The 24,249-nt window shown below is 61.3% G+C and overlaps 1 protein-coding gene across 1 annotated transcript in view; it reads left to right on the forward strand.

Moving 5' to 3' along the window:
- The window catches only part of SLBP (stem-loop histone mRNA binding protein), a 77,108-nt gene extending 53,095 nt beyond the window's left edge, over nucleotides 1-24,013 (forward strand). The window contains exon 8 of the mRNA XM_058723229.1: nucleotides 21,878-24,013. Within this exon, the coding sequence (XP_058579212.1) occupies nucleotides 21,878-21,943 (66 nt within the window). The 3' untranslated portion in view covers nucleotides 21,944-24,013. The remainder of the gene's footprint in view (nucleotides 1-21,877) is intronic.
- Nucleotides 24,014-24,249: the final 236 nt, after the last annotated feature.

The following is a 24,249-nucleotide window of genomic DNA, read 5'->3' on the forward strand; positions in this document are numbered from 1 at the left end:
CCTATTGCCAGTTTTTTTATTGTGGTAAGATATGCATAACATAAAATATATCACTGTAACCGCTTTCACGTGGGCAGCTCCGTGGCATTGGGCACCTTCGCAGCGGTGAACATCCCCAGCCTCCACCTCCAGAACTCTCTCATCTTCCCAGGGGACACTCTGCTCCATGAAACACTAGCTCCCCATCTCCCCCGCCCCCAGCCTCTGACCCCCACCATCCACTGTCTGTCTCTATGATCTGCAGGACGCAGATCCACAGGCCTCCTGTAAGTGGAATCATCCGGTGCTTGTCCCCTCGCGACCGGCTTATTTCACGGAGCACAATGTCCTCCAGGTCCATCCGTGTGGCGGCAGGCGGCAGGACGTCCTTCCCGTTCGAGGCCGAGGAACATTCCGCCGTGTGGATGGACCACGTTTTCTCACCCGCGCGTCTGTCGACGGACTCTGGGTTCTTGCTCGTCTTAGCTGATGTGAACAGTGCTGCTGTGAACGTGGGGTGCACGCACCTCTTGGAGACCCTGCTCTCAGTTCTTCTGGGTGCACACCTGGGCCAGACGTGGGCTTGCTGGATGGCAGGGGGAGGCGGGCGTGGGCTTGCTGGATGGCAGGGGGAGGCGGGCGTGGGCTTGCTGGATGGCAGGGGGAGGCGGGCGTGGGCTTGCTGGATGGCAGGGGGAGGCGGGCATGGGCTTACTGGGTCGCAGGGGGAGGCAGATGTGGGCTTACTGGATGGCAGGGGGAGGCGGGCGCGGGCTTGCTGGATCACCGGGGACTCTCTGTTTGATTTTGGGGGGACCTGCCACATTGTTTTCCATGGCGGCTGCACCAGTTTACGTCCCCACCGACAGAGCATGGGCTCCCAGTTTCCCCACACCCTCGACAAGGCCCGTGGACCTGCTTTTCTTAGGGCCGTCTTTCCCCGGGGTGTGACGTCGGGTCTGTGGAGTTTTTTGCTGTTGAAACCTGACTTACCTGCATTATAATAGGAAATTTATTGAGACTTTGTGGCCTCACATCGCCAATTTGTATAGATATCCTACCTGTTCTTGAAAAGGAAATACATTCCAAAAACGTCTGCGGCCTTCTGCATATGTCTGTAAGGTCCACGTTTATTGTACAGATTTTCTCCATCCTTATTGAGTTTTTGGTCGACCTGGTGCACCAAGAACTTAGACTCTGGTGCTGATTTGTCTGTTTTCTCCTCTGGTTTCTAGTTGCAGTCACGTTTGGAATCGTTATGTATTTCTGTTGCTTTGAACTTTTGTAGTTGCAAACTGGCCCTGTTTGTCTCCGGTGGTCTGTGTTTACCCCATTTGCTTTGGTATAGACGCGGTCTTTCTTCCGGTCACCGTGTTGGCCAGTTTGCATGCTTTTCTCCCTTCCGGTGGATCCGAGGTTCCATTGGGTGTCATTTGTCTGCAGCCTGAACGTTTTTCTTTAACATCTGCCATAGTCAAGCACGGTGTCTCAGCTTCCATTGATCTGAACATACATTCCTCTTGCCTGAATTTTTGCAGGATGGTTTTGCCGGATACAGAATTCCAGTCTGTCTCTTCCTTACTAAGGTTTAAAGAAACAATTCCATTGCCTTCTGGCTCGTATAGCTGCTGATGAGAAGTCTGAAGTGATTTTGTTGTTTTCCCTGTATGTCACGTGTCTTGTTTTGTTTCGTGTTTCCTGTGTGTTTCCTGGAGGCTTTTCCAAAAATTTCTAAAAGTTTTTTAATGTTTGTTTACTCTTGAGAGAGAGAGAGAGAGAGAGAGAGAGAGAGAGAGAGAACAAGTGGGGGAGGGGCAGAGAGACAGGGAGACACAGACTCCGAAGCAGGCTCCAGGCTCTGAGCCATCAGCACAGATCTTTCTCGTCATGGCTCAGGGTGGTTTTCCGTAGCGCCCTGTCTGCTTCCGTCTGGGACTCTGGCTTCACGTACGTCACACCACTTGGTGGCTCCTGCCGTGGCCCCAGTCCCCGTCCGCGGACGTGTTTTCTGCAGACCCACAGAGCCAGCGAGGTGCCCACCCTGGTCTGGGGCTGCTCCGAGGCTCTGCCCACCGGAATGGCTTCCCTCACTGGCCCTGTGACAAAGCAGGACGTGAAGTGTGATGCCTCTTGTTGCCGTGGGACCCAGGGCTAAGCAGAAGTGGAAGCCAGCGGGTGTATATTTTACATCCTTTTACGCCGAGTCTCTCTGGAGCCTTCCACGTCAGGTCTTTGGAAGACCAAAGCAGTTTTCTTAACCCGACCTTCAGCTTTTACCTGGAATCTTTCGTGTGTTTTTGTTTATCATTTCTGTCACCCAAAACTGTGCCTTTTGTCCCTTATTTGTGATGCTCTGAATTCTATTTCTGACCCATAAGTGGACACCCCAGACTGTAACAAGCACCCTTATGGGATAAAGCTGAAGCTTGTCCGGTCTACACCCTCCCCCTGGACAGGACCAGAGCCTCGGTCTACACCCTCCCCCTTGGACAGAACCAAAGACTCCGTCTACACCCTCCCCCTTGGATAGAACCAGAACCTCAGATCCCTTGAACCCCATCCGCTCCCCTCTTGCTCGCGCCATCCTGCTGTTGTGTTCTGGACAGTTTTGTTTTCGACCCCACGAGAGAGACGCTGTTACTCCCGTGGTGCCCAGCTGCTGACCATCTGGTGTCCGCATGCACTTTCCTCTTGGGTGGCCCTTTCTGGGCAAATGCTTCTTCCAGGGTCGTCCTCGGCTCCTGCCACGCGGGCCTCTCCACAGGAGGGGTGAGCCAGCCGGCAAGTGGGGGATGGTGCCCCCACCGCGGGGGCCGTGGTCTGTGGGGCCTGGTCCTGGCGGCGACGTCTGCGCCCGGCCACGCTGTTCACCGGACGTGCGCCCCAGTGCGCGGCCGTGCCTGGCGGGAGCCCCGGGAGGTGGGGGTCGTGGGACATCTCAGCGGCCACCTGAAAGGCCGCGGGTACAGAGCCCTCTCTTTCTGCGGTGAGGGCTCCTTTAGTCCGGAGGACCTTCCTCGCTGGCCGCAGTGTGCCGTGTGCTCCCCCAGGGCTGTCTGTCTGTCTGGGATGCGCTCAGGGGACAGGAAGCCACGCCAAGTGACAAGTGACACGCACGACACCGTCCCCAGACCCGCGGGGGTGAGAGCTCATCGTGGCACCTGGGCCGAGCCCGAGGCCCCGGGTCGGACCTGCGCCTGTGTGGCGGGGGCGATGGGGACCCCGGTGGACTGCAGGCTGGGGGCGACCGCGCTGGTCTCTGTCCGTTGTGTTACTGTTAGTTTATAGTGTTCTAGTCATTTACTGGAAACATCCTTTTTACTGTTAGTATGTGCGACATTTGTCATTTGCGTGTTAATTTTATATACTATTGTACCTCCGAACCAATCATCCTGTGTCTTAATCTGTTTCTGAGGTGAAATTCACGTGCCATATCGTTTAGTGCACTCACATGGCTGTGCTGCAGCCACCAGCTCCCTCTGGTTCGAGACGCTGGGTCCCGGGGCCCAAAGGAAAGTCCCTGCCCTTGTCTGTGTCCCCCTCCCCCCACTCCTCCCTCCCCACCCCCCAGCCCGGCGGTTACCAGGCCGCCCTGTTTCTGTGGATTGGCCTGTGCTCCCCACAGGAAGGGACCGACAGAGGGGCTGCTCGGGTGTGGAGCGTGTGGGCCTGGGGGAGTCAGGCTGGGAATGTCGGGCTCCGTCCACTTGGGGCTCAGGGAGCGAGAGGCCGGGCCTCGCCTCGCCTGCTGGGCTCCAGCCGCCACCTCGTGCTCCTCTGTCCCCGCGACCTGCTGAAGCCCAGCGTGGGAGGGGCTTGCCAACATCTCAGGCTGTGACCACGTGAGGCCCCCTCACGGGGGGGGGGGGGCTCTGCAGTGAGTAACCCCCACCCCAGAAATGCTCACCCGGCGCCCGTGGACGTCCTAGGCCCTCAGGCCGGGGTGGGGGTGAGGCCTGAGCGGCGAGGGTCACGATGGGGACGCCCCCTTGCCCTCCTCGGCCTGGGGATGCAGTGGGCAGGCACGGGCTGGCGCCGTCTGGCGGCGTGGGGGCCCCCAGTTCCGACGGCCTGCTGCCGTCTGCGAGCCCAGAGGCACCGCCCGTCATATCTGAGCATGGGTGACACTCCAGCGATGGGGAGTCCTGTGCTCCTGGGGTGGCCACACACACCTGTAGGAGCCGGAGGGGGACTCCGAGGGCAGCGGACGGCTCGCCTTCTCTTCCCCGGAACTGGGGGAGCCAGGATGGCCACAGGCCGAGGCAGTGACCGCTGCGCCCCCCGGGGAGGGTGGTGTCCTGCTCTGCCCAGAACTGGCCTGAGATCCCCCTCTCGGCCCCCAGTTGCCCTCCGGCATGGGCTCTAGCCCAGGGTGGGCTCTGCTTCCCCTGGCTGGTCCCTGGAGGCCCTGCTCTCTCCCACCCTGCGGCTGGGTGGGTGGTCCTGCAGGGCCCTGCAGCCCCAGCCGCACCGCCCCTGGCGGCCGCGGGGTGGCAGCAAAGATCGCCCCTGGCAGTGGCTTCTTCGGCAGCCTTGCCTGGGGTGGGCAGGGCTGTGGGGGGCCTGGAGCCCGGGGGCTGGGGGTGCAGACCCTCTGGGGCCCTCGTCAGTCCCTCCGACCCCAGTGCTCCAGGCCCTCTGGTGGCTCCTTCTACTGCCAGGCCGGGGCTGGTCTGAGGACGGATTGTGAGGATTGTGCTGCTGTCCCCAGAAGAGAGTGTTTGGCCTCCTGGGGGACGTGGATGGGGAAGAGACGGCCCCACCCTCGTGAAGCCCAGCCATCCAAGGGTGTCGTTGAGTGTGCCAGCCCTGGGTGGGGTGGGGCAGGGTGAGCTGCAGCTGTGTGGCCCCATGTGACTCTGTGTGGTCCTAGGTGAGTGTGGGTATGGCCCCAGGCGGCTGTAGGTGTGAGCTCAGGTGGGCTGTGGCCCAAGATGGCTGTGGGTGTGGTCCCAGGTGTCTTTATGTGTGTCCCAAGTGGCTGTGGGTGTGGTCCAGCTGACTTTATATGAGGTCCCAGGTGGCCATGTGTAACTTATGGAGGGGACCTTGAGCCCAGGGAGTTGCGGTGACTTTCCTGAGGCCACAGAGCTCACAGCAGAGCTGGAATCTTCCAGGGGTCACTCCGTGGTTTTGGGGGAGCCATGTGGGTTCTGAGGAAATGGAGTTTTAAGCCCCAGGCCCCCACTGACTTGCTGCATGACCCTGGGGGGGGGCCACCCCACTGAACAGAGAGCCTGAGAGGGGCTGCTGCTGGGACCACAGGGGAGGCGTGAGGGGCTTGGGGCCCCTGGAGGGGAGCTCCAGAGGGAGGGTGCTAGTGAGGGCCTTCGCCTGGGCTCCCTCCCCCATTGTACACTGGCCTTGGCTGCAGCTCTTGGCCACTTGGCCTGGTGTGGCCACTGGCTCTTGTCACAGGTTGGGGAGTACAAGTAGGGTCAGACCCAGGCCCTGTGGGGGGTGGGCTCAGAAGGTGGCGGGCTGGGCACCCTCGGACTCCCTCAGTCTGGGGCCCCTGGGGCCACTGATCCTGAGACTATCGGAGAAGTGACCGTGACGCAGAAGGGTCCTGGGAAGTGTGCCATCCAGAGGCAGTCCGTGGCAGATCCCAGCTGTCACTCGAGGGTGTGGCTGGTCAGGGACAGAGCCACCAACTGATTGGCTGCCTGTGGCTTTGGCAGGGTCAGGCCTGGCCAGACCAGACGCACCCTTTGGGGCAGAGGGCAGGGGTTGAGTCCCCTCCCTGCTGGACCAGGAAGGGTCCTGCATCCCCCGTGCTCGGCCTGTGGGAAACTGGCTGGTTCCCACGGAAGCCGTGGGGGGCACTCGGGCCAGGCTGGGGTGGGCACCGGGCGAGGGGGCCACAGCCTCTGCAGACCCGGCAGGGGCCAGAGGCAGCGCCTAGATCGGGGCCTAATGGTTCACGGGCAGATGTGGCCCCCCGCACCCTCCTGGCCCGGCACCAGACACGAAGGCCTCCGTGTGCCCTTCTCTGACCCTCTCTGGACCCCCGCAGGATCTCCCTCAGGCACTGGGCCCGGCAGAAGCAGCGGGCCGTGTCGGGGGAGGAGGGACTGCCTAGAGCCCATCCGGGACCCTGACCCAACCACCGCAGCAGCCCCAGGGTTGACCCCAAATCCCACCTGAGCTTGGACCCAGCCACAACCCCCGCCCATCCCAAATCCCAAGCCCACGCAGCTCGCCCCCACCCTAGTGCCTCCCCCTAACCCCACCCCACCCATCCTACCCTCCGGTCACCTCACTGGGACCCGCTACTGCTGGGGGTCAGTGGTCCGGGACCCTCCTGCCCTCCCCACAGCCTCCCAAAGCCCAAGAGACCCCAAATGGGAGCTGCCCGCTCCTGACTATGGCCGCAGCCCTTGGAGGTGGACAGGTGGGCGGGGGGGATGGGCAGGAGCTGCCCCAAACCCGTTGTCTGTTACCTGTTTATCTCAGCCCGGGGCCTCGCTCTGCTCTCTGGGGGCCACCCCATTCCAAGCCCCGGGTGTCCCACCCGCAGCCCTGTGCTGGGGCAGCCTGCCCACCTGGGGGCCTGGGGGAGGGGCCGGCCCCTCCTCCCCAGACAGGGGCACCGAGACCCCATCCCTGCCTCGGGACTCCTTTAGCCTTTGTTGGATGAACGACCCCTGTGCCCAGGATGTCGTCCTCGGGTTTCTGTCTAAGTTGCTCCAAGTCCTTGACAGACCCTTCCTGGGGACCCCCCTGGATCTTGTGGCAGGTAGGGCTTTCCTGTTGGGCCTGTGAGCCCAGGAGTTTCTGTTGTGATGCTGCTCCGCGACCGCCAGTCCCAATGCGGGTTGATGGCAAGGGTGTCGCTAATGTCCCATGAAGGGCAGGCCAGGCACAGCTCCTCCCGGGCCGGGGCAGGGGGCAGGTGCACCACGCAGCACATCACATCCCCCCACGTCCTGCTGGCCGGGTCAGGTCTCTGGCCTGAGTCAGGGGGTGGGGACACCCTGGCCAGCCTCCCAGACAACCGTGCAGACTCCTGCAGAGGAAGTGGCTGTAGGAGCCTACACTGGGAGCAGGGCAGGGGGCTCGGACCCCTCGATTGGCCCTGGCCACCTGGGCTCGGCCCTCCACCGGGGCCCCTCCACCCAGGCTCCGCCAGCACTGACCACACGGGCCAGGCCCGGGTCTGTGCCACCTCTCACGCCGCGGGTGATGCCCTTGAGTGAGGCCTTCGGGAAAGGCTGTGAGAGAACGAGTGGGGAGGGGTGTTTCTGCCCCACCTGACTCCAAGGGCAGTGTCGCTGGGACAGAATTCTATGCCGGCTTTCTTGGAAAGACCCAGCAGCCTGGCCTGTGCCCTGCAGCGGGGCCGGGCCAGCCTGCCTGCCGTCCTCTCTCCCCTTTGTTCACTGGTAGGATTGTGTTGTGCTTCCGAGGGCCTAGAACGTCTCCTAGTGGGTCCGGGGTGGGAATCTGCTGGTGGGTTTTGCCGGGATCTGGTTCCCCCTCCACCCCGCTCCCTGGCAGCTGGCCCAGCAACCCCCGGGTCGCCACATCTGGGGCTCAGAGTGGATAGTCGTGCCTCGTGAGCTCCGTTTCCCCCTTGAGGAGTGGGATGCCCAGACCCACTGGCACCCTGCTCTCCCATCTCCTGGGGCTTATGGAGCTTTCCCCCCAATGCCACATGGCCGAAAGGGACACGGAATACCTTGGGCTCCAGCCACCGTTGCCATACTGAGGTGAGCTCTGGGGACCTGCCCTCTCTCTTTGCATGTCGAAGACAATTTACTGACCCTCCCAAGGGATCTCGGGGGCGTCCAGCCTCAGAAGTCACTGCGCGAGTCCCGCTGCGGCCCTCCTGCCCCTAACCCTCAGTGCCCTGGTGGTGGGGACCGCCGTCCCCTTTCAGGGACAAGGGGCGAGGCCCAGTGGGGCGGGGAGGCCTCCTGGAGGGGACTTGAACTGGAGCCAGTCCAGCCGGGTCACTCCTCCAACCCCTCCCCAGTCCTGTGGGCGAAGTGGCTTTTTCCTCCTCAGCACGACCAGGGGGACCTCTCCGGAGGCAGCCAGCTCTCCCTGTGGACACCGAAGCCGGACAGTCAGACAGACCGCCAGGCGGGAAGGCCAGCCCTGGGCCCTCGGACATCCTGGGGTCTCTGGGGAGGGGACGCCCTGTCTCCCCGGGCCGGGGGCCGTGCCCATCCAGGCACCGGGCTTCTCGCTGCCCGCCGGAGACGGAGCCCGTCAACGCTGCCCCCTCGACTTTTTTCTCCTCCCCAATTAATTAATTTAAATTGACCATTAAGTCAGCCGAGTTTTTGATTGATATTTTCATTAGCAGCCCTGTCCGACGCCCCAGGAATGTATGGTAATGTCCAATCTGCGGGCGGGCCGCGTTCCTCCTGCCGCACGCTGAGTTATGGCTGGCACCCTCGCGCGTCTCCCAGGGTAATTTGAATTCAGATGAGCTGCCGCAGTGTTCCGGAGCCTGGCGGCCGGCCGCTGACGGATGGCACTCGGGTTATCACAAGGTCACTGGTGCAGCCGCCACCCTCCGCGGGAGGGGCCGGCCAGGCCTCCGACGCTGGGGAAGGTGGGCGGCCGAGTGGACTCCCGAAAATTGCCCGCCCAGGGGCTGACGGAGCGCAGCCGTCCCCGGTAAAACCCGGGCGAGTCAACCTTGGGGCCCGTGTTCCCCGAGGCCATGGCTGGGCCTCACGAGGAATTAGAAACCCGCCCCCCCCCCCGGGGGTCCACCTATGACAGCCCCTCCACAGCAGGGGCAGGGGCAGGAGCCTTGCCCCTCCCCACCCCCCCACCCCCCCACCCCTGCCCCCGGAAAGCGCTGACCAGCGCGGAGCAGCTGCCTGGTGTTCGGGAGACCCCGGTCCCCGGTGGCCCGGCCGGGATTGAGCCCGGGAGCTGACGGTAGCCAAGTGTCCCTCTCCTGGGAAGGGCCACTGTGGGGGCCTGTCCAGCTGCGTGACCACGGTCACCAGGTCACCTGAGCGCTGTGTGCCTTGGTTTCCCCACCTGTGCCACGGGGTAGCACCGCGCATCCTGTTTGTAGTAAGGTGGGGGGCAGAGGTGGCAGCACGGACGCGGCGTGAGGGTCTCCGGACGCTCCCGAGCCCGTACGTGGGACCTCCCCTCTCGGCTCGTGCTGTCCGGCCTCTTCCCGCCACGCGCTGCTCTGGAGGGGAAGGAGCAGCTCCGTCCTGCCCCCGCCCGGGGACCCCGCCTGCTGACCTCAGGCCTGATCCCCGGATGTCTGCAGTGTGGTGGCCGACCCCGAGGGCTGGGACCTGCGCTGGGCCGGAGAGAGAGGCCGAGGCAGATCTCGGTGGGGGGGCCCTGGGGGCCCCGCGGGGAGGAGGGGCAGGGCTGCTTAGAGGGCAGGGTGGAGGGGCGGGGTGGAGGGAGTGGGGGGGCGGGGAGGCCCCAGGGAAAAGGTAGGGGGTCCACCCCTGGAGGGCCCAGTGGGGGGGTGGGGCGCTCAAGGGGCCAGTGTCCAGCCCAGGTGTCCAGGCCTGAGCTTCGATCGTCACACGGGCCAGACAGTGTGACCCGAGGGTGGCCTGTATCCGGAGCCCGCTGCAGGGGTGCTGAAAACCGTGGGGCCGACAGGCCATCGGCCGCGGGTGCCCCGACAGAGACCGTGCAAGACCTGACGTCTGCTCCAGTCGTTGGGCCCTGCTGCGGTCTCGGTGCCGGAGAGGGTGGGGCCGTGGGTCAGCGAGGGCGAGGGCTGGGGGGCCCGCCCAAGCCCCCCGGGGAGCGGCTGCTGCTGGCTCTGTGGTGGGGACCCTGTGGGGCTCATCCCAGCCCCTGTCTTTGCCCTGTGCTGAGTGGGGAGCAGACGTGCAGCTGCTGGGGTCATGGCTTGTCAGGATCAAGCCAGATACCCTCCCAGAACCGCATTCCCGAATCTTCCTGGCAGCTGGGTGTGGCCATGTGACTGTTCTGGCCGACTTGAGTGCAAGTGTCGGGTGGAACTTTGGGGGAAGCTCCTTACAAGTGGAAAAGCACCCGTACCCTTTGCATTTCTTCTTTCCCGCTTCCTGAGCAGAGGTGTGATGGCTGGGGCTCTGGCAGCTGTTTGAACCAGGAGGCGAACTCGAGGCAGAAGGCCACGCACGTGCAAGGAGGTGGGGCAGGAAGACAGAGGCGCCTGTGTCTCTGATGACTGTGGGGCCCAGAACGGCCTGGGTGTGGCCACCTCCAACTCTTGTCTCCTTGAGAAATGAACCTGTGTCCTACCGAAGCCACTTTCGTTGGTGGTGTTTTTGGTGGGCTATCAGCCGGCACCGTTCCCAACCGAGGCAGAAACCGAGGAGAAGTGCCCTGTGTGGAAACAGTGTGAGGCTCAGAGTGGACCCAGCTCGGGGCGGGGCCTGTGGGAGGCTCTGTGAAAGGAGGGGTCATTTCATTCCCCGGCCGCGGCCAAGAACACTGGGAACCACCTATCAAGAGAAAATGAAGCGACGCCTTACGAGGCGTCCCCGGGTTTTTAACATAATGTCGGGAAACGTGGAGACGCAGGACAAAATGTGAACACGAGGTGGCTGAGGGAGACCACGGGGTGAGGCCGGCGTGGCTCAGAGGGACTCCCCACGCCAGCTGAGGCCGCCCTCCACGCCCTCCCTGCCCGTGGGAGGTCCCAGCAGGGGAGACACAGGTGCCTGGTGGGGTGATGGCTGCGGGGGCCCGGGGCAGGCGGGACAGCGCCCCTCCCCAGCTTCGTGATTTGTTTAGTTAGAAGGGGCCGGAGCCCAGGGGTGGCCTCGAGGAGGGCGAGGGGCTCAGGCCCCCCCCCCCCGTGCGGCTGCTTCGCGGCTCCCGGGCCATCTGCCGCCGAGGGTCCCCAGTTACCGCCCCTGCTGACCCCAGGGTCTTCCTTCCGGTGCCCCCACCCCAGACCCAGCAGCTCAGGTCGGGGTGTCTGAATGCAGGAACCCGCTTACGTATCGGACCCATTAAGGGTCCACTTCCCAGCTGCCGCAGGGAATCCCTGAGCCCTCGGGGCCCCACAGCCCGGGGGTGTCTCTGCTTAGCCCAGCGAGGCCGCTGCTGGTCAGGGACCCGGTTCCTTCCATTGTCAAGCCAGGGTCGGCCCACGGCGGGACACGGGGGGGCGGGTGGGTTGTGCCCAGCCGGATCCGGTCTGCCTAGTGGTTCTGGCGCGCTCTCCTGTCCACACCTGACAGCAAGGCCGCTCCGTGCCAGGGGCAAGGGAGGATTTGGTGACCGTTTAGCAGCTGGCCAGCCTACCCCGAAGCCACCAAGCAGCCTTTCCTCCGTCTCACCACCGCCCCAAAAGCCCCCGTCCTCTCCCCACACCCCAGTCCCTCTTCCCACCCCCCGCCCTTTCCCCACATCCCTGCCCTCTCCCCACAGCCCCCTGCCCTTTCCCCACACCCCAGCCCCTCTCTTCACACCCCAGCCTTCTCCCCACACCCCAGCCCCTCTCTTCACACCCCAGCCTTCTCCCCACACCCCAGCCCCTCTCCCCACATCCCAGCCCCTCTCTTCACACCCCAGCCTTCTCCCCACACCCCAGCCCCTCTCTTCACACCCCAGCCTTCTCCCCACACCCCAGCCCCTCTCTTCACACCCCAGCCTTCTCCCCACACCCCAGCCCCTCTCCCCACACCCCAGCCCCTCTCTTCACACCCCAGCCTTCTCCCCACACCCCAGCCCCTCTCCCCACATCCCAGTCCCTTTTCCCACCCCCCACCCTCCCGCCCTCTCCCCACACTCCCCTGCCCTTTCCTCACACTCCAGCCCCTCTCCCCACACCCCAACCTTCTCCCCATACTCAAGCCTTCTCCCCACACCCCAGCCCCTCTCCCTACACCCCCACCCCCTACCCTCTCCCCACACTCCCCCTGCCCTTTCCTCACACCCCAGCCCCTCTCCCCACACCCCAGCCCCTCTCCTCACACCCCAGCCTTCTCCCCACACCCCAGCCCCTCTCCCCACATCCCAGTCCCTTTTCCCACCCCCCCGCCCTCTCCCCACACCCCAGCCCCTCTCCCCACACCCCAGCCCCTCTCCCCACACCCCAGCCTTCTCCCCATACTCAAGCCTTCTCCCCACACCCCAGCCCCTCTCCCTACACCCCCACCCCCTACCCTCTCCCCACACTCCCCCTGCCCTTTCCTCACACCCCAGACCCTCTCCCCACACCCCAGCCCCTCTCCCCACACCCCAGACCCTCTCTCCACATATCCCAGCCCCTCTCCCCACACCCACCCCCCTGCCCTCTCCCCACACCCCAACCCCTCTCCCCACATATCCCAGCCCCTGGATCCCCAGCCAGCAGGGCCTCTCTCCTGGGTCACCTGTCGGGGCCCCCCTGAAGTGGGCACTGGGGGGCGGGCACGTTCCTTTGGTCATGCAGGGTGTGGAGCTGGGGTGGGGCTCAAAAGGTCCGGTGTCTGTGCCCTGTGGCCCAGCCTCGGCCCAGGTGCTCCCTTGCCACCAGCCCAGTTCCTACGTGTACAGGACTCTGTGGGCCTGCGGCCTCCCTCTGCCGTGCACCAGAGCTCTGATGGCCGTAGGGAGCCTGAGTGTGAAGGACAAGTTGAGGACTGCGTCGCCGCGGGCGAAGCTAAGGAGACCACCCGCTGACCTGGTGGGATGAGCCACCTCCAAGCAGTAGCCTGAATGGTGCCGTGAAGGGACGTGCTCCAGATCATTTAGATAAATGTGTAAATGACCCCCAAACTCATGGAGACAGTCTCCCGTGGCTTTTTCTCAGAAGATTGATAGTTTTGGCTTTTAGGTTTGGATCTGTGATTAATTTGGGGTCTGTTGTGGGTTACGTTACACACTCACCTGCTGTCCCAGTGCCATTTTTGGAAAAGACCCCCCGTGAAGGAGCTCTGGTGTCCCATCAGAAGTGAATTGGTGGCGTGCGTACGGGGCCTGTCTCTGTTGCCCTGTCTCACCCCCGTCACGTGGCCTCGCTGACTGTGGCTTCACAGGAAGACTTGGAATCAGGTGGTGAAAGCCTTCCGGCCTTTTCCTTTCTGCCAGAAATCTTAGGCCATTCTAGTCTTTCTGCAATCCCATTTGACTCAGCAAGTTTTACCAAAAAAGGATGTTAGTATTTTGATTGGGACTGTGTTAAATCTACATACAGTTTGGGGGAGAGCTTCTGTCCCAGTGCGGTTGAGTTTTCCAACCCCTGGACACGGTTTGTGTCTCTGCTTAGCTGCCTTCTGTGATTTCTCAGGGTCTGTGTGAGGTCTCGCTCATATTTCATTGGACTTCTCTCCATGCATTTTATTTTTGGTGCTCATTTAAACAGATTTTTAAAAATTCATCTTCTAATTGTTAACTACCAGCTTCTAGAAGTAGAATTGAATTCTGTGTATTGACCTTGTTTCTTGTGATGTCACTGAAGCCATTTGTCAGTTCTAGTAGTTGTGTTGTGGGTTGCTTGCTATGTTAGTTATTTATTGCTGCTTCACAAATCACTCTCAGAAGTTATTCGCTTAAAACAATAGCTGTTGACGATCTCCGTTTCTAAGCATCAGTGGCCCATGTGTGGCTTCACTGGGGGTCTCTGGCTCAAGGCTGTCCTCACGCTGTTGGCTGGGGCCACGGTCTCATCTGATGGCTCCACCGGGGTGGGTGGGGATCCACTTCCAAACTCACCCCCTGGAGACCCTCCCTACCCCCTGACGTGGCAGCTGTGGCCCCAGGCGAGTGGCCCAAGAGAGAGGGGAGCGAGGTGGGGATTCTTTCATGGCTGAATACCCCAAGTGATGCCCATCACCCACGTGGTTCTGTCCATCCGACGTGAGTCACAACGTCCAGTGCACACTGAGAAGGGACGTAAGGTGTGAGTGCCAGGCCGTCCCACAGGCTTCCTGCCAGGCCAGGGTTTTCCACATGAACAATAATTTCATCAGTGAATAAGCGATAAGATTTTGAAACAAGATTATGATCTAATCATTCCCGTAACGTGTAAAGATATTGAAATACACTCTCAAGTATGAAAGGACTGAGAATAGCCCACCATGTCCCCTTCCTTTAGAAATTACTTAAAGGTGTCCTCCTGGAAGATGGATCAAAATAAGGATAGCTGACAAAAGGAGAAATGGCGTTCAAGGTCATGTTTTTAATGCACATGTGACCACACATAAGTTTAAAACCCAGGATGCGTGTTCACTTCTAAAATCGCTAATGAGAGGGGCGCTTGGGTGGCTCGGTTGCTTAAGCGTCCGACTCTTGATTTTGGCTCGGGTCATGATCTCACTGTTCATGAGTTTGAGCCCCACATCAGGGTCCATGCTGACGGTGTGGAGCCTGCCTGGGATTCTGTCTCTCCTTCTCTCTCTCTACCCCTCTCCAGCTTGCTCTCTCTCTTTCTCTCTCTCTCTCTCAAAATAAAAATAAAAATAAAATAAAATAAAATAAAATAAAATAAAATAAAATAAAATTGCTAATGAGAAAAAGGCAAGGAAAATCTAACTCTTAGGCCAAAAGCAGAGGTGGGGAGAACAGGAAGCAGGAAGAACCTGGCTCCTGAGGTACAGAAGTGTGACAAGCACATGTCTCGACAGCGGGCGAGGACGAGTCCACACGGCATGGCAGCGGGCGTGATGAGTTGAACACCCGTGAAAACGTGACAGCGGTGTCTGTGTCCAGGTCTGTGCGGGACACAGCCTGGGCTGGTGCTCGCCCTGTCGCTCCAGCCTCCTCGTTGGGGCTGGGGTGGCCTCTGCCTCCTGCTGGGGACCTGACGTGTGTGCCGGAGACAGAATTGCACTCATGGGGTACGAACAAGCGGGTAAACATGGAGGCGAACGGAGAGGGGAGCTACTCATCCTTTGCCACGCGGCAAGTTAGCCCCAAACTCAGCAGCTCAGAAAGTAAACGTTGATTCTCTCACACTGTCTGGGGTCACGAATTTGGGAACAGCTTAACTGGGGGCTCTGGCTGGGGTCTCGCGCCGGGTGGCAGGGAAGCTGTCCGCTGGGGCTACGTCATCTGAAGGCCCAGCCGGGGCCGGGGCCCGCAGCCAAGATGCCTGGCTCGTGTGGCTATTCCTCCACACGTGGTCTCTCTGGGGTGGGGGTGGGGGTGGGGCTCAGCGCCTGTGTCCTGCACCATCACTTGTCCCACCCTCCGCGGGCCACCGTGTCCAGCCCACACTCAAGGGACAGGCGTTCAATGCCTCATGCTGGACGGAGGGGTGTGTGGGCATTTAAGAAGGTCCGCAGGCTGAGTGTAATTAAAGGTAGAAGCTTTAAATTGGAGAAAAAGTAAATTTCTATTGACAAGAGGTAAAATCCACAATGAAGAGATCAGAGGCATAAACTTCTAGGTGATGAACAATATGACATCAAAGCATTTGAAGGGACGGCGCTTCCAACAGCAGAGGAGCCGTCGCAGGGATACACTTGTGGTGCCCTTGGCCTGAGCAGGTGTATGAGAACCTGTGTGTATGTAGGATCTGAGTAAAATCGCTCAGAGCTAATTTAATGTGTGTTCATATGTACCAAGCTTCACGCTGCACATCCAGAACACCTTCATTTTCAGCATTTAAGGAACCTTCATTGAAAAGCAATATCTGATGGCCCACAAAGAAAATCTCGATGAATTCCTCAAACAGAAGTGACACCATTTATATTCTCCGGCTACAATATAATAACGCTAAGAATCAATAACGAAAGCCAAACCAACTAAACAGCCTCACAGCCGGCTAAAAATTTAATCTCTTTCTTTATTCCTTAAATCACCATTGATTCAAACAGGAAACAAAAGCCCAACCATTAAGGGCAATTCAGAAAATAATGATATCGAGAACATTACACATCAAAACTCACGTGCTCTGGCCTTAAATTTGGGTATTAGCTTAAACAAATGAGGACGATAACGAACCGCCTTTGAATAACGGAGCCAACTCCTGCAGGTGCCCCCCTCGCCCGGCGACCGGGGCGCGCACCTGTCGGGCGGGGCTCCCACACCCGTGGGGCCCGTGAGGTCCCACCTGGCACATCTCCCGTTTGTCGTTTCACCCTTCGTTTTGATTCGCTGTGGCTCGTCGTCCTCCGGGAACCATCTCCTCCTTGCTTTTCATAACAGGACTCCCCGAGCGAGCCTGTGGCCCGCTTCACAGCCACGTGACCAAGTTTGGCCGCGGGCTGTGGCTAGACGGGACCCGTGTGGCTGAGGTTGTCCCTGCCGCCCTGCGGGGTGGGTCGGGGCCTGGGGCCCGGCGCCCCGGGGAGGGTAGGCGGCAGTGAAGTCAAGGCCAGCTGGTGTCAGAACAACCGGCCCAGTGTCCCCCGAGCATCTCCACCGGCACCCCCGTTCCCGCTCCTCCCCCCAGGCTGCAGATGTGGTCGGTGCCTCGCTATGCGCGCGGCTCCTGCTCCAGGGCCTGGTACTCTTTCCGTGCGTGCGACTGACACAGATTCACCTGCCCGCGGACGCTCATTGGTGACCGCACGACTAACCCTGCCGGCGCTTTCCCGGTCATCCGGGGACCGCACACAGCAGCGAGGAATCAGTGTCGGGACAGGCACGTCCGGCCGGAGGCGGCAGGAGGCCACGCCCCGTCTCCACGCTTGGGCTCACGCTGTAAACACGGGTCCTTTTTGCTGTCCGTCTAGCGCGACGTCTCCCGCAGTTTTGTGCTTTTTGTTGGCGACTCCACGGCTTGACACGGCCCCCCTGCCGCCCCCCCGCCCCTGCCGCGTGCTGCTCAAGTCCCCCCAGAGGCCGAGATGTGCCCGCGGAGGAGACCCTGTGTCAGGTGGGCTCCGTCGGGGCGCGAGGTCCGCTGACGCCGGCGTGGGGACTCTGTGCGAACGGATCGACCACGTGTTAGGTAAAGTGTCTTTAGACGGAAGTACGCACCGAACACGGCCCCGTGCTGAGGCGCGGATGAAAACGTGACCCGACGCTCCCAGGGAGCCGACCCTGCGTTTCCCCGGGAGCCGGTGTTCCCGCGTTGACGGAGCCCGGCGGCCGCGGACGCCACCAACGGACTGCACGTTCTGAGCTTACCCGCGGCATTGGGCCACCTTGCCTACCATTCGCGTGGCCTTCCAGCTGCGACCCAGTGTGGCTCTGTCTCCTGTGCCGTTCTGGGTGCATCTTCTGTCCCCCTCTCATCCCTCCCGCGACGGCAGATACCTGGGCGGCCACCGACCCACACAGGATGAGCCGGCCCGTGGCACCTGGGAGCCCGGCCACGTGGGCCCTGGCACGAGGTCCGCCCACACCCCGGGTCCCCGGTCCCGAGCCCCGGGACCCTGCCAGCGCTGGCATCTGAGCAGTGAGTGTGTCTGATTTTGCATGAATCTGATTCCTGTCGGGGTCGACCTCTTCATGGAGGGGTCAGCCTCCCTCTGCAAATCCCCCGCTCACTTATTCTGCTCTGTTTTCCAACTTTTTTTTCTTTTTTTAAAATGTTTTTATTTATTTTTGAGACAGAGAGAGACAGAGCATGAGTAGGGGAGGGTCAGAGAGAGAGGGAGACACAGAACCCAAAGCAGGCTCCAGGCCCCGAGCTGTCAGCACAGAGCCCGACGCGGGGCTCAAACTCACAGATCACGAGATCATGACCTGAGCCGAAGTCGGATGCTTAACCGACTGAGCCACCCAGGTGCCCGTCCAACTTTTTCTTACCAGTTTCCAAAACTTGCTGATGTGGCCTCAGCCTACGTGTGGTCCGAGCTAGGAACACGGCTCTGTCGTTCTCCATGCGATGATCCGATCACCCTTCATTCCTCGTGTTTGAGAGATTAAAAAACAAAACACCAGAGATGGCTAGTTAGCACGTACACTCTTTGCATTTTTTGAGATGATCATGTGGTTTCTGTCCCTTAGGCTCTCGGTGGAGCTGAAGGCACGGACGTGTTTTCTGAGGCGCCTCCTACTTGGCCACGGGGTCACTTAGAACACAGAAGCATTTCACTTAAAATGCGTGGATCTGTACTTGTGCACACGTGTACCTCTGTGCGCACACACCTGTACATGTATACACACGTACCCGCATTTTCTCGTCCGGGTTCTGAATCTCTCTTCCGTGCTGTCTGCGTGTGCTTTACTTTGGCATCAGCGTCATCCCCACCTCGTGAGCCAGGGTGCGGACTTCTCTCGTCTGTTTTCTGGAACGGCTTACAGCAGGCAGGGGAGTCGGAGCGGCTTGAGAAGCCTGGGGCTGGCTGGCTCTGGGGCCTTGCGTGGGGCATGCTGGACTTTTCAAGTCACCCACTTTGATGCATTTTCTGGATGGCGTTTTGAGTACTTGCTCTGGGTTACGTGGAGGGGATGTGGGAGGCCGGCTGGGGCGGGCGGCCGTAGGGAGCCGTGAGAAGCGTGAGCACAGGAGCGCGGGGAGGATGCCTGCCCCGGGGGCTCCGACAGGGCCGGGCTCGGCCTAGCTGGCTTGGGGTGGAGAATCAGCCTGGGCTGGGTGCACTGGTGGTGGGGGTGCTGGGGCCACTGAGCGCATTTGCCTGAATGTGAGCCCCCACCAGCGGGAGGTCTGGGTGTTGGGGGGGACACTGAGTCTGCAGAGGTGGCTGGCTGGAGAGGCCAAGGATGGAGAAAGAGAGATGTGCCCTGCTGGACTGGAGCCCCTCTCTGGCCCCCAAGCCAAGGGGGGGAGCCCTCTCATCCTCCAGGCTTGCTGCTGGCATCGCCTCCCCCAGGAAGCTTTCCTGGGTGCCCAGCTGGCTTCTCTAGTGACTTGGTGGTTCCTGGTGCCTGGCTGAGCTCTTGCCAGAGGACACGTTGGCTTGAGGGGGGGCATGGGGACCCGGGGGGCACCTGTGCGTACGTCCTGCTCGTGTGGGCAGGGGGGTAGCTGGGTACCTCGATGGGGAGGCTTCTCTCAGCCCCCGGAAGCCCAGGTCCAGTGGGGGTGGAGCCCGCGGCCCCGGAAAGGGACCACGCACGACGTGGGGCTGGCCCTGCTCAGACCCTCGGTCCCTGGGGAGCGAGAGCCACTGGCAGGGGCGTGTGCGTGTGCACTGTGTGTTAGTGAATTGGTGTAGCTGGACAGGTACCCGTACCCTGCCATCTGCCGTGTGTGTGTGCCTGAGTGTGCGTTTGAGGGTGTGAACACACATGTGTGGGCGTGCTGGAGTGACCGAGTGTGTGCCCACATCTGTACAGAATGGCGCTGGCGTGTGTGTGTGAGTGTGTACTTGTGGGTCTACTCCGTGTGTGTGCACAACGTGTTCATGCACATACTCGCCTGCACAAATGTGTGCACACACACACAGGTCACTGCAGCACACTCAAACCCACTAGCATGTGTGTGCTTGGGTCCGTTCCCTTGTGTGCCCACACGAGGGCTGCGTGTGTGTGCACATGTGGCCTGTGCGTGGCACGTGTGAGCACGTGCGTGTGCCGGTTCACGGGTGTCGGAGGGGCCCCGGCTGTGGGCACAGGTGGACATGGGCGTGGCCTCACCTGGCCCCCCACGGGCTTCTCTGGAAGGTCCTTGGGCGGGGTCCCACGGGCACGGCCGCTGTCCCCTTCACCATCAGAGGCCCCCATGGGACTTGGTGTAAATACAGCAATCCCAACTTCAGGTAAATACAAGATGCATCAAAAGATTTAAGGCACCTGTTGTGTATTAAAAGAATTATATCTTGTTTATGGTTCGGTGTAAAACGCACAGCTGATTTATGTAGCGGCTGGCCCATCACAGAGGAAATCCTATTTCAATCATAAATGGCAGGGTTTGATTTAAGAATTCATTCTTTAATGGGTCTGCAATGTTCAAATTTAAACCCATTCAATTCATCAGCCAAATATTCAATATGGGGCACAGGGAACTCATTTAGGCAAACAGAGACTTTTAATATAAATTTTCCGGGAGATTTCTCCATCGATTCCGCAGTTTAGTGCAAAATGATTTGTGCGATACATTCTCGGGGATCAATGCTGCCGGTCAATGGCTCCTATAAAACCGGCCCCCCCGCCCGGCGCGGGTCAAGGGACTTTGGCTCTCGGGGCGCTGCCGGCCGGCGGATGCGGCTCTCGGACAGGGTCATCGGCCGCTGTGCTTGTGCTGAGGCCCGCCTGGCGGCAGGGGGCCCGCCGAGAATCTCAGGCTGACCTCGGGGCCGGCCTGTTGTCCGCTGAGCAGACGAGACCCTGGGACTCGGGAGCCGGGCTTCCACGGAGGCCTGGCCCTGCAGCTGACAGGTGCAGCCCGGCACGGTGGGCGTCCGGCTGTGTCTCGAGGGGCCCAGCCCGGGGCAGAGACTGTCCGGCTGGCAAAGTTGCTTGTTCCTCTCTTGAGCCTGCGGTGCCCAGGAGAGGCCCTGTCGGCTGCGCCCTGGGAGCTGGTTAAAGGGCATTTCGGGCCAGGCCAGAGCCACCCTCCATGGCTGGGGCCTGGGTCCGAGGGCTGGTCTTGGGACAGATGAGGAGGCAGACGAACTGCAGATATCAAGGCATCAGACTGGGGTCTGTCAGCGGGAGGGTCTCCAGGGGTCCAGGGGCTGGACCCCTGGCCCGGGCTGAGCAAGCGACGCGAGGGCGAGGAAGGAAACGACTGCCTACGTCGTGTGCTGCCTGTGTGCCTGGCCCGCACCGAGTGGGAAGCCCCAGGTGGCCCGGGGCTCTGTCCTGTGCCCTGTTTCCTAGGCAAGGTGGCTGGGGCCTCTAAGACCCACCCGAGGTCATCAGACAGGGATCAAAGCCACGAGGTCTGGTCTAGTGCCTTGCAGCCGGTGTGGGCAGGAAAGGCCGGGCTATTCTCAGCAGCATCATTAGGGGGCAGGGGCAGTGCCCACGGCAACTGGGCATGTGACAGCCCTGGTGGAGGCCCCTGCCCCCACATAACTGTCTCAGAGAGGGGCCACGCTGGACCCTCGGGGCCACAGGAAGGATGGTCCCAGGGCACCAGGGCGTGGGACACGTTACAGGCAGGGGTGCTGGGCTTCCCTGCCCTTACCGCTGGGCACGACGGGGCCAGGTAGATGGCTTGGGGGGCAGCTGAGGGCCGCAACTCTGGGCCAGGCGCACTGGCCCCCAACGTACCAACCCTGGGGCAGGAGGGGCCCTCAGGATGCTTCTCTCTCCCCCATCCCGTGACCTGCCCCACTGCATCTGGGCCTCCTCCCCACTCCCCCCTGCCAGCACTCCCTGTGCTCATCCAGGACCCGGCCTCAGCATGGCATTGGATGTATCTTGGTTCATTCATTCATTCATTCGTTCCATCGTTCATTCATTTGTTCACCCATCCCTCAGCTGTTTGCTTCCTCTGTGCCCTGAGATGAACCCTAACCCTGCCCGACTAGGACCCCCAGTTGAGAGCTGGCAGGTGGATTGAGGCATGGGGGGCTCTGGGGAGCAGCACCGTACGGCTGTGTGCCGGTGGGTGGGGTGCGGTGGCCCTGCAGGGGGGTCCCGGGCAGGGGAGGAGCAAGTCGGACGCAGGGCAGCCTGAGTGCTGCAGTGGGGATCGTGCGGGGAGGTCAGCAGCGACCCTCCGGGGTCACAGGTGAGCTCAGGCTCAGGGGAGCCCCAGGGGGGTGTGGCCGGAGCACCCACCTCAGTGGCCTCAGTGGAAACTCGGGCTTCTGGAGACGCCTGCGTGGGCGCGGTCGGGGCCTTCCCGAGAGCTGAGGGGACGGAGCCTGTGGGGGGAGGGGACAGAGCCCCTGCCAGGCCCTCAGGTGGGGGCTTCCTGTCGCCAAGGCTGGAGGGCTGCCCTTCTCCGAGGTGAAGAGGGCTGTGCCCTGAACTCGAGGCGAGTGTGAGTCCGGGGCCGAGCTGCCCCCACCCTGCCCGGTGGCCCTCGTCTGAGCAGGCCAGCTGCTTCGGCGGCGTCCCTGTGCACGGGGATACGCCAGGAATGAGAAGCAGGGCCCATATTGATTTCATTCCCAAATTATTAATCAACTTCACAGCTCAACAGAAATATTGTATTGTTCAGCTTGGGCAGGTCCAAATGGCTCTCCCTCAGGCGAGGAGCAGGGGGCCGGTGAAGGACAGCGGGTGATAAACGTCCCAGCCTCCGTAGAGGCCGACGGGCGCCCACGAGGAGCTCAGAGTGCTGGGCCCTGCCCACACTCAGCCCTCCTATCTGACCAGGTGAGTACCGGGAGGAGGCTGGGCTCGGGGTGCCTCGTGGGTGGCACTGCCAGCTGGGCAGGGGCCCGAGGTTTTGGGGCCCCGGCCCCACCTCTTCTGGCCCCTGGGAAGCGGGAGGGCAGTGGAGAAGGAGGGGCAGCATCCCATCGAGGCTCCATGAGGCACCACCCTGCCCGCAGCTCCCTAACGGCCTCCTCACCCAGCTACACCCCCCTCCCCCCACACCAGGTTCAAGGGCCTCCCTGTGTCCCTGTCCACCTGTCCGGGGGCTATCCCAACTCCCCCTGGCAGACTGGCCACACCCAAGCCTATGGTGCTCAGAGGTTTGGAACCTTTCAAGGAACACTGGGCCTTTACTGAGGACCGACTGTGTGTCACTCTGAGGCCAGGGCCCTGCTGGGGTATTGGTGGGTTCCGACCTTGCACTCTCCAGTGTCCCCTGACCCTGCCCTCCAGGCACTCTGCGGGGAGGGGGCCGGGACCCCGGATGCCGCAGCACCACACAATTCAGGGTAGGAAGGGTGGGGGCACTGGGGATTCTGGGATTTTGTTCTTCGGGTGCAGGGAGGGTGTCAGGGGGGTGCTTGGTGGGACTCAGTCTCCCGTGGCATGGGGAGTGGCGTCGGGCTCACTGAGGTCCTGCTGTGAGCAAACCAGGCGTCGGGAGAATACCAGGAGGCACCGGGAGACCACACTGGAGATTTAGAGGCGGTCAGTTTCAGTGGATGGCACATTGTGGTCACGGTAGAAGTCTCCTTAGTTCTTAGAACTGTTCCCCGAGGCACAGGCAGATGCAACCAGGTGTGTGTGGGGGAGGGCACTGCAGGTAGCCTGGGCCGGGGCCGGGCCCGACAGACCAGCTGCTGGCACTGATCCTGTCCCAGGGCGTGGGGACACGCAGGGACACTACTGCTGTCTAGCTATTAACATTTCCACAATAATGCAGAGCGGAACCAGAAGACCCCACGTCACACCCTGGGGGAGACAGCCCTCCGAAAAGCGGGTCCATGGGCCTTGGCGAGGGTGTGGGGAAACTGGGAGCCTGTGCTCTGTCGGTGGGGACGTAAACTGGTGTAGCCGCCATGGAAAACAATGTGGCGGGTCCCCACAAAATCAAACAGAGAGTCTCCCTGCCATCCAGCAAGCCCACGCCTGCCTCCCCCTGCCATCCAGCAAGCCCACGCCCGCCTCCCCCTGCCATCCAGCAAGCCCACACCTGCCTCCCCCTGCCATCCAGGAAGCCCACATCTGCCTCCCCCTGCCATCCAGCAAGCCCACGCCCGCCTCCCCCTGCCATCCAGCAAGCCCACGCCCGCCTCCCCCTGCCATCCAGCAAGCCCACGCCCGCCTCCCCCTGCCATCCAGCAAGCCCACGCCCACCTCCCCCTGCCATCCAGTAAGCCCACGTCTGGCCCAGGTGTGCACCCAGAAGAACTGAGAGCAGGGTCTCCAAGAGGTGCGTGCACCCCACGTTCACAGCAGCACTGTTCACATCAGCTAAGACGAGCAAGAACCCAGAGTCCGTCGACAGACGCGCGGGTGAGAAAACGTGGTCCATCCACACGGCGGAATGTTCCTCGGCCTCGAACGGGAAGGACGTCCTGCCGCCTGCCGCCACACGGATGGACCTGGAGGACATTGTGCTCCGTGAAATAAGCCGGTCGCGAGGGGACAAGCACCGGATGATTCCACTTACAGGAGGCCTGTGGATCTGCGTCCTGCAGATCATAGAGACAGACAGTGGATGGTGGGGGTCAGAGGCTGGGGGCGGGGGAGATGGGGAGCTAGTGTTTCATGGAGCAGAGTGTCCCCTGGGAAGATGAGAGAGTTCTGGAGGTGGAGGCTGGGGATGTTCACCGCTGCGAAGGTGCCCAATGCCACGGAGCTGCCCACGTGAAAGCGGTTACAGTGGTGAAATATATATAATATATTAAACACAATTAAGAAATAATAATGAAATACACCAGAAACCAATGGATTGTATAGTCTAAGTGGGTGAATCGCATGGTGTGTGAATTTCGTCTCAACAAAGCTGCGTTTTAGAGCATGAGCGCGTGACCGCGTGTGAACGTGTAGACCCAGCTTCTGTGCCAGCGGCCCGAGCAGGGTGGAGGCCCCCCCCTCCCTGGGAACCACTGGGCGGACCGAGGAGGCGGGAGGGAACAGGGCACTCGGGTCTCTGGCTGAGGACGCTGGCGGGGGGCAGTCACTTTG

The sequence above is a fragment of the Neofelis nebulosa genome, chromosome 3, assembly GCF_028018385.1.
Source record: "Neofelis nebulosa isolate mNeoNeb1 chromosome 3, mNeoNeb1.pri, whole genome shotgun sequence".
NCBI lineage: Eukaryota > Metazoa > Chordata > Mammalia > Carnivora > Felidae > Neofelis > Neofelis nebulosa.